Here is a 15,000-nt window from a genome sequence, read left to right on the forward strand (position 1 = left end):
GAGAATACACCCTTGTTTCACACCCGTGGTCACGCTGAAGGCGTCCATAAGCACTGTGTTGCAGATAACCTGGGACTTGAAGTCACTGTAAAGCATCTTGATGACATTTACCAGCTTTGATGGAATCCCGTAGTGCCTTAATATCTTCCACAGGGAATCTTGGTGAATGCTGTCAAACGCCTTCTCAAAGTCAATAAAGTTGGCATACAGGGGAGCATTCCATTCCTTGCTCTGCTCTAGAATTTGCCTTAGGGTGAAAATGTGGTCAGAGCACGAGCATCCAGGGCGGAAACCTGCCAGTTCCTGCCTGATGTACTTATCCAGTGTTGCAGCCAGTCTTGTATGGATGATCTTGCTGAAGACCTTGCTGGTAATGGGGAGCAGAGTGACGCCTCTCCAGTTGTTGCAGTCACCCAAATCACCCTTTTTGGGAAATTTGACAATGAGTCCGGTCTTCCACGCTTCAGGAATCGTCTCTCTCTCTCCCATATCTCTCTGAATATGCACATCAGAAGGCATGGTGTTTCAGTTTCTTCAGCCTTGAGCATTTCTGCTGTCACTCCATCTGCTCCACCTGCCTTCCTGCTCTTCATCGCTTTGATGGCAGCTTTCACCTCTTCCATGTTAGGTGGATCTATGCAGATATCCAAGTCCTCTACTGCCGGTGGAATCTCAGCTACTTGTTCAGGTTCTGGCCTATTTAGAATGCTCTCAAAATGTTCCTCCAGCGTGCCAGCTTTTCTGCTTCTTTCAAAAGAACATTGCCATCTATGTCTTTTACAGGGACATCGCTGTTTTGAAAACCATTATTTAACATTTTGTTAATTCTGTATGGGGTCGTCAGATCTTGTCTACCAGCAGCCTCTTCTGCCTCAACTGCCAGTCACTCTACAAATTTTCTCTTGTCTAGTTTGGTCATTTTTTTCACCTGATGGTCCAGTTTTGAGTATTTTCTCCTCAGCTGGTCATGAAAGTGTTCTGACTGGGTGGAGTTCATCCGCTGCTTGACTCCTCTCTTTGTTTCTATTTTTTCCCAGGTCTCCCCTTGTATCCATTCCTCCTTCTTCCTCTTTTTAAATCCAAGGACCTTCTCTCCCGCTTCCTTGAAGGCCTGATTAAAGGAGTTGATGTTCATCTCCTGTAATAATAGTAGTAATAATAATTTTTGCAGCGTTACTTTCTATGAAATGATCAAGTGCGTTTTACTTATTCAATAAAAATTAAAACTAGTTAATCCTAAAAGATATATATGGTTGCAAAAAATACAAAACATGTAAAAAATAGATAAAAATTCATTATTCCCAGGACTATCCCTTTCTTTTCTCCTTTCTTCTTCTTTAGTCTTCTCTTATTGTGGAAAAGAGAAGCATGGTTGTAAGCTATGCCATTTCCATAGGTTAATATTATGATAAATAGTTGTTTGATTTTGTTATTGCTTTCAGGAAGAAGATGGTAATGAAGAGGATGAGGAAGAAGAAGAAGATGATGATGATGATGAGGAGGAGGAAGAAGATGGAGAAAGCAATGAAGATGACAGAGCAGAGAAGGGCAAACCAAATGCTTTTAAAGGTGGAAATGGTGGGAAAAGGCAACTTTGTTCCACTGCAGGTTTGTGGAAAATACCCTGTAGGAGGCATATGGAAAATATGGAATCCAGGAACTGGAACTGGAACCGTTGTGATTTACTTGGATTTGTGGTCTGTTATGTCCTTGTAAAATACATTAATTTAACATTTCAGTTGATTCGTCACTCTGATGCACACTCAGTGTTTGTAATACTCACCCATACAGTGTTTGTAATCAAAATAAAAAGACACGAAGTCAGCAATCACAGCAAAACCACCATGCTTTAATCAACAACAATGTTTCCATGTGGTTCCCGGATGTAGGCTAGTTCCCAGTACACCACAACACTGAACATGCAAGGCATGCAAGAGTTATTTTTTTTTGTGAATTAGAAGCCCTTGGAGGTAGCAGCACTCAGTGGACTCTTAACAGTTATAATAAGGTTAATCCAACAAGTTTGCTTGGTTATCATTGATGCATACTGAAAAAAAAAAAGAATTTGTTTCACCTTAGGAAATGTGTTGCAAAGCCACCGAGGCATGCCACAAAGGCTAGAACATATCCATTTAATATGAGCAACTTACTACACCTTGCTCGGTCTGTTCCTGCTCACACACACTCACACAAGTCCCAGATGTACATGCACTTGTTGGTTCAACCGCTGTCCTTACTAATACACTACATCCTTCTTTCCTTGCAGTTATATGCTTAATTTCAAACAACATAGAAATATAACAAACTTGTAGTTCCTTAATTAAACATGCTCTTAGCGTTCGGTTCATACACAAGTGTATTCAAAACAAAAGAAAGTCACTCTGACTGGGAATAAACATGGTCCTTGAAGATCAGTTCATAATGTTCAAATGTCACTTGCAACAACACAATGAATGCGACAATGTAAACTTCACAAAGTTCAATATAGAACATAATCACTCAGAAATTTTGGACAGCTAGTGATTCTGCTGGATCTCCTCAATGGCTGCTACAGCAGTAGGTACAACCTGGTGGTGCCTCTGCCATTGGTACGGGATTCTCTTTCTTAGGTGGTATTTTGGTTGTCCTTTGGTTCAGGAGGTGGTCCAACATCCTTTGGTGAAGGTCCCTGATCCTCCTGATCTGGCATATTCAATGTTTAATGCTGAAGGTTTTGCTCACACTGAACTCGCTGTGGTGATTGCAATACCACTTGGTCCCTGTAACGAGACATTACCTGCTATGGTGCCTTTTCATAGGAAGGTGACAGCTTGTTTTCTTTCTTCTTTTTAAGCAGCACAATGTCTCCTCCTTGCACTTCTTGGTCTCTGGCATGAAACCTCTTATCGACATAGTCCTTGTTAGACTGGTTTCTCTGGGTGTCTTGATCACAGACGGCTTGGTTGCTGACTTCATCAACAAGCTCAGACATTTTGGTTGTAAACCTTCTACACAATAATTCAACAGACTCTTTCCTGCAGTAGAATGTGGTGTTGACTGGTATGCCAACAGAAATCGGTCTGGCTCCTCCCTCCAATTCTTTCCTTCAGCGTGAGCTGCGCTAGCGAAAAACGTTTTTTGGAAAGAAAGTCTTGAGAAAGATGTTTTACATGTACCTTTCTTGTTAATTGAATGTAAACCCGCTTAAACTCACTACCACTGAAAACAGAGAATACTTCAAAATGAAACTCTTACCTATAATTTTAGCTCTATAATGCTTTGGACATGATGTCTACTAACTTTGACATATGTTTGATCTTCTTCTGGTATTTCTCAACCAGTATTTTTTCACTCCAGTCAGTTTTTCACATTCAACAACAAGAACACTTTCATTTGTTCGTTTATAGCTTAGTTGCCAGGCATTTCACCAGGAGGTGGAGCAGAGCCGTAGCAAGGGGAGGGCCTGGGGGGCCCATGCCCCCCAGTTTTTTTTGCCCCAAAAGTAAAACCAGACATGTATTAAAAGTTGAAGACCACAACGAAAAGCTGGCAAAAATGATGGCAGTGTACAGGGATACTGACTTGTAGCAGTACATGCTAGAACCCCACCTGTCCCTGCTTCCAGAAATGGTGCAGGCAGACCTCCAGATTTGACATTGCTGATCTGCTGGACTTTTTTTCAGTCACTCAGAAATGCTCGTAAACTCTTATTGAGTGAGATTTGCACCCTTGTTAAGCTTATGCTTGTCATGCCAGCTACTAACACTGTCAGCGAGCGCTCCTTCTACGCTTTAAGCGCTAAAGACTTACCTGAGCTCAACCACGGGAGAGACAAGGCTCAACTACCTCATGCTTCTGCGTGTCCACAAGGAATTGGCAGATGGTATTGACATGGTGGAGGTCGCCAATTTGTTTGTGGGGTACAACCAGTGGCGCAAGCGCTTGTTTGGGAAGTTTTCATAAAACGACATGCTGATGAAGTCTCTGTTTGCATCTAAGGCAACACAGACAGTACCTGACTCTGAGTCTCTGACAGGTGAAACACTTGCTTGATAGACAGTCGGTTTTGTTATTTTGTAATTGACTTCACAAGTGTTATACTTTTTTCAATCTGCACTGCTTTGCTGAGACAGTCTAGGAAGTAATTCGTGATACGTGTAAATTACAAATAACTTTGGAGAACGCTGGAAATAGCATTTTCCGAACTTCTAGATTTCCAAATGCCCCCAGGCCCCCATAGCAGCTCGTGCCTTCGGTGCTTGATTCTGTGCCCCCCCCCCCCCCCCCCAGTTTTTTTTCCCTTGCTACAGCACTGTGGAGTACTGGACACAAGTAGTTTTCAAAGCTTTCTTTGATCACAGCTCAGTGACAAAGTAAACAGCTTTGTGGCAGAATGGAGATTCCCTACCGAGGGATGTTTAGTTGCCCTCAAATGGCAACCCTAGTAGTAGGTGGTGTATTCGACAAATACTGGCAAATTTGTGACTGCTTTAGTTAGTGCGACTCGCCTTCTTGTGGACTCGCCGGCAAGTCAGGCTAAAGTGCTCAAAATTTGCCAGTATTTGTTGAATACACTACCTATTACTCATCACACGCACCTCAAAATTTCTTTTTAAACAAATACGGTGTACAAGTAAATGGGAATGGAAGTGAAGGTGGTGCGTGATAACCAACCAATGTTAGGCACAGGGTTGTTGCCAGACTGGCTGCGCAACCTTGCTCACGGCTGTGCGATGGTGGCGCTAGATACTTTTAACGATAACTTGTGTCTTTGGCACTGCATTGCTGTTTACTGCAGAGCGTGGGCTGATCGAAGCACATAAGTCGTGAGAGAGCTTGCAAAGAGTTAATTAAATTGGGAAGACATGCTTAAACATGTGCGGAAGGAAGAACAATGATCAATTGTCCAAACAAGCAGGTCAAAGTTCCACAGACAGCTTACGAGAGAGCTTTCTCTGCAAACAACAAAGCTTCACCATCAGCACTTGCGTGGCTTATCCGAGAGAGCAGCCAGCAAGGAAAACATATCCATCATGCAGAGGTGAGAGGTGGCTTGCGGGCGCACCTGTGGATGGTTATGACCCAACTACAAGGACTGTGTTCCAATACCATGGCTGCCACTGGCACTGATGTCATGTATGTTTTACAAAAAGCCGGAACAAAATTGTCTGTCACAACTAAACTTGAGAAGATAGATATCTTGCAATAGTGGAACATACAAGAGCACTCCAAGCGGTAGGCTACCACGTTATTGAGAAATGGGAGTGTGAAGATCAAAAAGTGCGAGAAGTTCTGCCAAAACAAGAAATGAGAACTTACCTTAATGCCCTCTTCTACGATTTTGAATTGTTTCACAACAAAGAACAGCGAAACGAGGTCTCAACATCGCTCAAGTGTGAAAACGCCCATGTCCCAATTTTGGTGAGCATTGGCAACACAATTAAATGCGAGCCCACGCATATCTGCAGTGGAAACCCAAAACAGCTGATCCGAAAGTTTATGGAAGAGTTAGAGAGGTGTGGGAGAAACATTCGGGCCGTGGTAAGAGTGGAGTTCATGGCAGAAGACATTGACCTGGTTCCAGGAAAGCAGCAGAGAGCCACAGTGGAATGGTGCGACCAGGTGCCTGTTCTTGGTTTCAACTGTGGGCATTATGACCTGAATCCGATCAAAGAGCATTTCGCAGAGCTGTTGGCTGATGCAACAACCAATGTCCAAGTAGGAAAAAAGGCGAACACAATGATGTTCATGAAGACAAATGGCTTCCACTTTGTTGACATTATCAACTATCTTAGGCCAAGAACCAGGTACGAAAAATGGGTAAAGGCGTACAACTGCTCTGCTCAGAAATCTGGTTTTCCTTACGAGTAATTCAATAGCCCTGAAAAGCTGAAGTATCATGGGCTGCCGGTTTACCCAGCATTGTATTTACAATTGAATGGTGAATATGTCCTCAGTCTTTCAGAATTCCAAGAGTGCAAGAAAATCTTTAAAGAAAAGAGAATGTAAAAGTTTGCATATTAGTTATGCTACTGCAACGATCTTGATGCAGCGCCAGGGTTAGAAGCCTTGGAAAAGATAAGAGCCTTCTACACTGATAAGGACATCAACATCTTTAAAGATGCAGTTAGCCTCCCAGGGGTGAGCTTGCATTATCTCTTAAGAGGCATGAGAGAGCGGAAGGGGGGGGGGGGAGCTGAACTTTACAGCCCTTGCAAAGAGGCTTATGAAATGTGAAGGTGAATTAATCAACATGACACGAGCGTGGGACAAAGAAAAATTCTGAGTCCCCGACAGGAATCGAACCCATGACCTCCCGAACACCGGACAGGCGCTCTATCCATTGAGCTACGAGAACTCATGGAGAGCAAGGCCATTGAACTGAGTTCATATATGATTGTAGTCCTGCATACTGCTAGGATCAAATGTTAACAGAAGCTGTTGTGGGCAGGCAAAGTCTTGTGTTCAAACGTTATCATGAAGCTGGTGTGACACGTATAAACCGCACCGGTTTAAAGAACCAAGGGTTTGTAAGTGAATGATTGGTTACAACGCGAACGCTCTTTATCTGTCAACAATGTTGGGAGACATGCCTTGGGGGAAGGAAAGGGTCTTACAGTATCAAAATCCGTTAGGCACAGTGACCATGCTTACATCACATGTAAAGGCTGGAACACGGTTCGGGTTTGCAGAAGTGGACATTAAAACACCGAAGGCTCTGTAGCCAAAGTTTGAAGAATCGCTGCCATTCTTGTTCACCAAACAGATTCCAGACGAAGCTGCACCTCAACACATAAAGGATTACTTGCAGTGCACCGGCAGAAAAAGAGGTGACGGGAAAAAGCTGGTAGGGGCATTGTCAGCACAAAAGCTGTTGCTGTATGTCCGCCTGTTGCATTGGTATGTGGAACATGGGGCAGTCATCAAAGCTGTTTATCGCATGATCCACTATCAGGCGACGGAGATCTTCACTTGGTTTGTGGAGCAGGTGACAGAAGCCCGCCGCACCAGAGATGCGGACAAGAGCAAAGCTCTGCTAGCTGAGGTGTTCAAACTGCTGGGAAACAGTGGTTATGGGAAACTCATTGAAGTGCTCGAACGGCAAACAAGCGTGACCTACACAAAGGATGAGAAGGTGGTGGACAGAGTGTTGCGAAGTGCGTACTTCAGTGATCTGGATGAGCTTGGGCAAATGTATGAGTTGGAAAGCAGGACGCCGTGTATCACGATCAATCGACTGTTCAAGATCGGAATTGCTGTGTATCAGCTGGCAAAGCAGAGAATGCTTGAGTTCTATTATGATTTCCTGGATCGGTATTTTCGATCACAGCTACTTTGAGTTGCGTCAGATGGACACAGACAGCAACTACATCATCTCTGCTGATTAGCTTGAGGACATCTTTAGCCCAGAGTTGCGTGCAGAATTCGAGGCAAAACAGAAGCAGTGGCTTGCATGGGACAAGTGGAGCGGCTGTATGCTGAGACTATTCAAACTCGACTGTGAAGGCAGCAGGACGATTGCGCGATGTTGGAAATGCTACCATGTTGATGAACAAGACAGCGAAAAAAAGAAGTTCAGCACAAAGAGCATGTCTAAGAGGCAGAATAACATCACCTGGCGGTGTTTCAAGGCAGTGTTAAACGGCAGCACTGATAAAGCTGAAAATAGAGGATTTTGTCGGGAAGCCTTTTGACCCACGCAGTAGACTGTTGGCCGGAAGGCAGGAGCATTTCCACAGCATACTGATGACAGAACAAGCGCTCGGCGAACGTGTGGTTGAAACGTTCAACGATAGCTTGGTCTTGACGAATGTCAGGGCGCTCACGTTGAATATATGTTTTGTGGTTTTCCATTTCTTTTGTCAAGCTTCCCATAAACTCGTGCCCAGGGTCAACCTGCAGCAGCTGTGTCCACTTCAAAGGGCTGCTCTTGTAAATCGACTGAAAGGCTTTCGCAACTTTAGCAGAGTCTTTTGAAGTCAGAGGTTCAGCTTCTTTGTACTGCCTAGCGGTGTTGACAATGGTCAGCACATATTTGTAAACTTTGCGACTGCATGGAAGCTTGTTGTGTGGCAGAAAAAGAAGGTCCGCTTGGTGGACCACATTAGGCAACGATATGTTGAATTTTGGATGAGGAATGTAGCATGGTGTGGGGAGATAGATCTGCCAAAGAGCTTGTTTGATAAGCCACTGCTTGGCAGCTTCTTCGGGGACTTTCGAAGCTTCTGCTAATTTTTTAATGGGAGTGATGCCTTTCCAGTAGCCCTTGGGACTGTAGTAGACTTTTGTGAGCTTGGAGTCCATTCTCATCCAAAGAACAGGTATAGTAACACTCTGAAAAGTTCAAAGAAAACAAAAAGCTCAGCCTCTGCTTGGGTCCATTTTGTCTTCCAAGGACCTTTCGTTTGAAAACAGTCTGCCATACCAGCTGTGCATTAAGAGTGGGCATAAGAAACAAAATGCTTTTATGTGGATACTACAGACATAAAACAAAAAAATCTATGAAAAAATATAATGCATCTGATGATAGACACGCGTGAAAACTCGGATGAAGTTTTTTTGGAAGAAACCAGTAAGAACCCCAAACAAATCAAGGTAGTGGTCAGTTCATATTTCAATGCATGGAAGAATTTGAAAAAAAGTTCAATTGTTTGTTACAAAACACAAGACAGGACTGTTATAAATGGACAAAATCTCCTTCCTGGGCATTACACGCATCAAAATGTGGTCACATATTTCAAAATCGCGTTTTCTGTTCGTCTGTAGACAGTAGAAGAAGACATTTACAAAGGAAACTGGCAAATTGTAAAAAACTGAAATTAGCGCGATAATGATTGATGAAAATTTAGCCGAGTTGATTGATTTAAAAGGATCGTCTGAAGTTGAAGCAGCTCGCATATCATTTGAAAGAGTAATAAAACCTTGTTTTTATTACATCTACTGTGATGCAGCATCAAGCAAACACAATTTTCACAACGGAAAATGCAGTAGTTTGCTGGAATGCGTGCCAATTACAGGAAACTGGTCAGAGTTGAAACACTATGCACAAACTTTCTGCCCAAAAAACTTTTGTAAAACAATAAAAGTTAGCGATATTAATAGTCTGAATCTGTCTGTAAAAGACGAAAAAGGTGAGTTAATAGATTTCCAAGACAAGCCTCTTCATTTTGAAATAGAAATAGCTTAAGGACATCCCACCCATTTTTTAAAATAAAACCGAAATTTTTGCCAAAAGGGTTTTTCGGAGCTTGTCTTCCATTTCTTTGCAGACTTTCATTTCAACTTTTTTTTCTTTCAAGGCGTGGTCCGAAAAGTTCAAAGAAAACAAAAAGCTGCATAGCCGAGAGTGAGTGCACTGCCACCCTCAAAAAGCAACTTGCCCTGTTTCTGCTGCTCACTGGGTTGATAGAAGTCAGAGAATTGGGGTTCTTTGACTGTTATTGGCTGGTCACGTAATTGGTGTTAGTGAAGTTCTGCTTCGCTTGTTCTTTGATTTCCCTGTTGGTTTCCATCCAATCAAGAAGCTTGACGCAGTCATGCGTGTATTTGGCATAAGCCACCTGATAAGCTTCAAGGGCTTTGTCATGCCGCTTTTTCTCGTCTAATGCGGCCTTTCCATTGTTGCCAGACAAATATTTTGCAAGATAGTTGCCACTGGTGAAAGCAGCGGCGTTAAGAACTGCGCCTCTGATCATCATCGCGATATTAGCCATTTGCACAAATAGCAAAATGCTTATTTTTTTAACTGGTTGGAAGAATCTTCTGGTCTTTGAGGTACTGTTTCAGTGCAACTCTGCCAGCTATGACAGTGGTGAACTTTGCAAAGTTTGTAACGTTGCTGCTTGGGTCATAGGTGAAGTTCTCTTTGACCATCTTTTGCAATCCAGCCGATGCCGGTGGCTAAGCCAGTTAGAGTGGCAGTGTCCATGATCATTTTGTTATATTGTTTGAAATTTTCAATTGATGTAAAATGGAGTGTTTTCAGGTTTCTGTGGATGTGCTTCGCTGCAGTCATCACTGCAGTTGCCCTCGTCATCATAGTCGCTGTCGTAATCAGGTTGTGACCGACGCTTAGAGAATGGCGCGGCAATAACGTAGCGGACCATTTTGAAAACTTTTTCATTGAAGTTAATCCAAATCAGGCCTATCCCAAAAATAGCAGAGGTGCTGATAAAAACTTGTAGGACGTCAACTTTCAGGATCATTGATGTCTATAAATGAAGCTAAAGTTTAACTTATTTTTTCAATCCATAGAGTGGATGCCTTTTTTGGTTGAGGCGGAGGCTGCAGAACCTGTGGTGAGGGCAGAGGAATCTGTGGTGGTCTCTTGAAGAAAAGTCTTTATCTCTTCATGTTTGTAGTAGAGCTCAATCATTGAAACGAAAATGCTGACAACACTGAGCCATTGAGTAGTGGAGAGAATATTTCTTGTGGTGTTTGTGTCTGTGATGGCTATTTGAGGAGTTGAAGTTTCTTTTGCCTGGTTATTTGCAATAATGGCACAAGCCTTAGCCAGTGCTTTTTTCTGTTCTTCATGAGCCTGTTTAGTTTTCTGAGCAAGCCTGTTTTGTTTTCTGAGAGACCGCCTTGCACGCAGCCACTCGATTTGGGTTTTTTGTTGGTTTAGTGGTTGGAATTTTTGAAGTCACCTGTCGGACTGCAGGGTGCGTTACTGCAGGTTGGGTGACTGCAGGTTGCGTGACTGTAGGTTGCATGGCAGCAGGTTGCATTACTGCAGGTTGTGTGGCAGCAGGTTGCATTACTGAAGGTTGTATGTCCGCATCTGAATCCACCATTGCTTATATCTGGTGAATAAAAAAATATTTACTTGGGGATTGGACAGCTATTACTGACAAATGCTGGCTAATTATTCAGCAGTTGCTGAGGATTGCTCAGGTTTTTGCTGTTCAGCACTGAAATCGATATGGTTTGTTGTAATCAGCACCGCGTTGGCCACTGCGAATATCTGCCCACATCTCAACGCAAGACCGCCCACCACAGCAGACAACTCTTTAGTGATTATGTAGTCATATTTGAGCTCATTCTGCAGAGCTTCAGCATCTTTAAGGCGCACAAACGCACCAACCACTTTGGTGGCCAACATCAGAAAGCTTTCAGTCAAGGTTTCAGTGGTCTTGGCACCTACATAAGTCTCATACCTTTTGTGGTGCCTTTCAACATATTTGTCGTTCAGTTGCTTCACCTGCTCATGTTTCAGCTGTATGCCGATGGCTTCTTTTGCTTTGACTGTGGAAACAATAATTACATGCTGTTCATGAAGAGCTGGAATGTCAGGACTGGGAGCAGTCACAGGGGTGCTTGAAGGCTCAGATTCCAGCAGCTGTATTATGGTTCTACGAAGAGGAGGAGGATGCCTTTCGTAGACCCTCTTTGGGAGTTAACTCTGAGGTTCAGCCTTGTGTCAGTGTCTTTTTGAAGGGGACCACTTCAGAATGAATCACGTGGTCATATGCAAACTCCCTGCCAAATGCTGTGTGCCTCATATGCTAGTGTCTTGCTGGGGATCATTTGGTACTTGAGCTGGATGTTGGTCAGCTTTTATTTCAGCTTTGCTGGGTCAGAGCCTTTGACCACTTGTGAAGCTGGGGCAAGGGTTAGTTCGAATATGAGGTCATTGTAAGGAGCCTGGGGATAGAAAATGCCATGGTCGTAAAGGATCTGTTGGTCAAGCCTGATGCGATACTTGCACCCGCAAATTTCATTCAGTTTGTTTTCAGGGGCGAGGCCCCAGGTTTTCTTGTCCCCCACACCTGAGCAGATCTTGCATAAGTCTTCACTCTGAATTCCCTCAAGCAGCATGTTGTCTTGCTTTTCCTGTGAAAGGAAAAGGTCTTCAAAGATTTTGTAGATGTTGTAACCAACCGTGTCTTGCAGGATAGTTCCCATGGACTTCACAACCAGCTTGTCAACAAGCACCCGCGTGACAATCTGAACAAGAAAGTTGTTGGTGTGCCCTCCAGAAAGGTCGATGTCAAAGCAAAGTGCCAGTGAGTCAGGCACGAGAACCTTGTTCTCATTCAGCTTGGGCACTGAAACATACAGTGTCTCGCTGGGATGGCTTCAGTGCAGTCAAAGGTGATGCGCTTGACTTCAATTGATTTCTCTTATAGTTTTGGACAGCCGTTTTGTGTGTGACCGTTTTTTGCGTAACATTTTACCACATTTTGGGCATTCTTCTTTTGGAGGGTTTTCTGTTTCTAACATTTTGTAATGATATTTTTTATGAGTGTGAAGTTGTGGCATTGCATAAGTGTTTTGCCACAAGCTTCACAAGGATAATCTTTAAACGACCACACACTTGGTGACTTTTTAAACGTCTTGCCGTCAATAGAAGACCTTTTTTTTCCTTCTTTCCTAATCTCCTCTTCTCCAAGTGTCAGGTCTTCGCAATTTATTGATTCAGCCGTACTTTTGTGAACAGATTTTTCTTCGATTTCTGTTTACTTGTACACCACATTTGTTTAAATAGAAATTTTGAGGTGTGTGTGACGAGGAGTAGGCGGTGTATTCAACAAATACTGACAAATTTTGAGCGCTCTAGCCTGACTCGCTGGTAAGCCCATGAGACAACGAGTCATGCTAAAGCAGTCAAACAAATTTGCAGGTGTTAGTCAAATTCACCCTCTACTACTACTGTAAACTAGTTAAAAGATTTTGTAATGAGGATCTAATATTGTTTAACAGCAAGAAATGCAAGCTTATTCTTATGAACAAAAACGGCTCTTATAGGAGCCACCAAACTTGTAAAAGCAATGATCAATGCTAACTTTGAAATTATTACTTTCATGAAGTTCTTATTAGTTTGCTTTACAAACTTAAAAAAAACTCGATAAAAATTGTTAATAAATTTATGCATATTTATGGTGTGTTGTCCAGATGTTCTCGCAGATAAGCGGCATCTCTTATTTTTAAGGAAAATTTTGAGTTAAAAAGGTGGGGCTTGTCTGCCGGTGTTTACAGTAAGATACTTCACTCAAAAACTGGAAGGACTTACTGAGATTTGCAAAGTACTTCTTTTTCCTGGCCAGTTGTTCACAGCGGTAAACTGCAAAGTAAACATTATTTGATAAATGAAAACAAGGTGTGAAATAAGGAGTTCAAGTGACTGTTTCAATTTTCTTCCCAATTTTATGGCAGCTAAAGATCAAGCAAATGGTAGTTTGTCAGTAAATTTAGGAAGTGATTGAAAACTCAATGTATGATAAGCTTCATTGATGTTTTCACAAATTGTAAATTTCATGACGCTTTTTCGTTCCCAGAAATGTCCTTTGTTTGTCCAACAATGCTTCATATAAAGAAACTTATGGGAATGAATAACAAAGAGATATATTTGCGCGTATATAGACGTATGGACATATGCGTACATACGCAAAATGCTTAACAAATAAAGAAGCCCCGACTGTGCTCTGTTCTGTTGTAAAGCACGCAGGAAGCGGTAGAGCACGAAAGAAGTGTAGGGGAAAACACGAGACGTAGTTGAGTGTTTTTCCCTACTTCTTGAGTGCTCTACCGCTTCCTAAGTGCTTTACAACAGAACAGAGCACAGTCGAGACTTCTTTATTTGTTTTATGATAAAGAATCAGATGATTTCCCCACGCATTCGGCTGAATTTTCAAACCAAACTTTATTTTCCAAACGAGCAAAAGTGGCATCAGCCGTGCACTGTTCCCTGATAAAGCACGCTAAAATAAGCCAATCACAATCCTTGTTAGAATTTTTCAAATAATTTGATTGGCTAACGAAGCGACAGCTGTCAATCACAAACGGAACTTCAGCTAAGCTTTCAGTTTCGAGAAGTTTGAGCGGCTTTAGAGAGAAGAACGATGCCTTCAAAGTTCGCTTTTAAGTTAATTTTTAAATACGGATCTCAAGGCAGGTAAAGGTTTATAGTCCAGAGGAATCCGGCCGTATTGTGGCCCATGAAAACGAGCACTTTTCGAGTGGAAATTACGAAACGCGGAGCTCAAAGCTTGTGGATGAAAATGCGAAATGCCGGGTTGAATTTGAAAGGAGCTACAGTTATTTACGGCTTTTAGCCGCATGCAGCAAGATTGCCCGAACTAGCGTAAAAGTTAGAAAGACTTAACGGCTCTCACTGGTTCTACTTCGAGCACAGAAGAGAATATCACAGCAAGTTTTGCACTGACCACTCGTCGGTTTACTTCGCTGAGATGACCGGAGAACGAGCATTACTACACTGCATGTAAGTGTTGTTTGAGCAAATGAGCATTTTTAATTGTAAATTTACAAAAATAAAGCTTCTCATCATAAACAGAGACAGTTCAATTGTTTTCTGTCGTTGTTTTACTTCTTAGTATAATTTCTGCCTTCGTAACAAAATTAATGTCTTTATCGAAGCACTGTTTAGGTTGAGAATTTGTGTATTTCGCTACAGCTGTACATGTTTTGTCGGCGGGAATCTAGCAAAACTTGTTATTTTAGTACAGTTTTAACACTACTGTTGCTAACAATGGTCTCTGTGAGCCATATTTACTGCAGAAAAATAGCTCGCTTCCAGTGCGTTTGTCTGAGTCACAGGGGATGTTTAATTTGGGTCAAATTTGTCAAAATTCCGAAGCAAAAATTTGGAAGCCAACTCACCGTCATCAATCCGTGCCCTGTTCTCTGATAAAGCACGCTGTTTCAGCCAATCAGAGCGCGCGTTTTATGGAAACTTTATTATAAACACATATAAATTGTGTATGTGTAGTTCACTTATATCTGAGCTGCACTGTAGTGAGTAGCCCAGCAGTCTGGTAAATTTACACTAAAATAAAATATTAGATTACATGTTCTTGATTTCTAGGTGTGATACCATAGAATTCTGCAGACTTAAGCAGTCAAAAGGGGCTGCTATTTTTGAGTATCTGTTACTCACGGGCAGCTGTTGCTTTCGTATGGGTAAAATTTTTTTTCAGTAATACACAGTAGTTTCAGACAAAGCAGACATGTAACACCTGAAATAAAAAGTTAAAAGTGGTAATCTTCATCTTTACTTTT

General features: G+C 42.3%; 1 protein-coding gene and 1 pseudogene across 2 annotated transcripts in view; one reads left to right on the top strand and one right to left on the bottom strand.

Annotated features, from left to right (window-relative positions):
- The window catches only part of LOC145503102 (52 kDa repressor of the inhibitor of the protein kinase-like), a 489,168-nt pseudogene that overhangs the window by 295,340 nt on the left and 178,828 nt on the right, over window positions 1–15,000 (bottom strand). The window lies entirely within an intron of this gene.
- Window positions 1–15,000, top strand: part of LOC145503084 (protein polybromo-1-like) — a 222,583-nt gene that overhangs the window by 28,762 nt on the left and 178,821 nt on the right. The window contains exon 6 of the mRNA XM_081482521.1: window positions 1,443–1,608. Coding sequence (XP_081338647.1) covers window positions 1,443–1,608 — 166 coding nt within the window. The remainder of the gene's footprint in view (window positions 1–1,442; window positions 1,609–15,000) is intronic.

The sequence above is a fragment of the Orbicella franksi genome, chromosome 11 (assembly GCF_964199315.1).
Source record: "Orbicella franksi chromosome 11, jaOrbFran1.1, whole genome shotgun sequence".
NCBI lineage: Eukaryota > Metazoa > Cnidaria > Anthozoa > Scleractinia > Merulinidae > Orbicella > Orbicella franksi.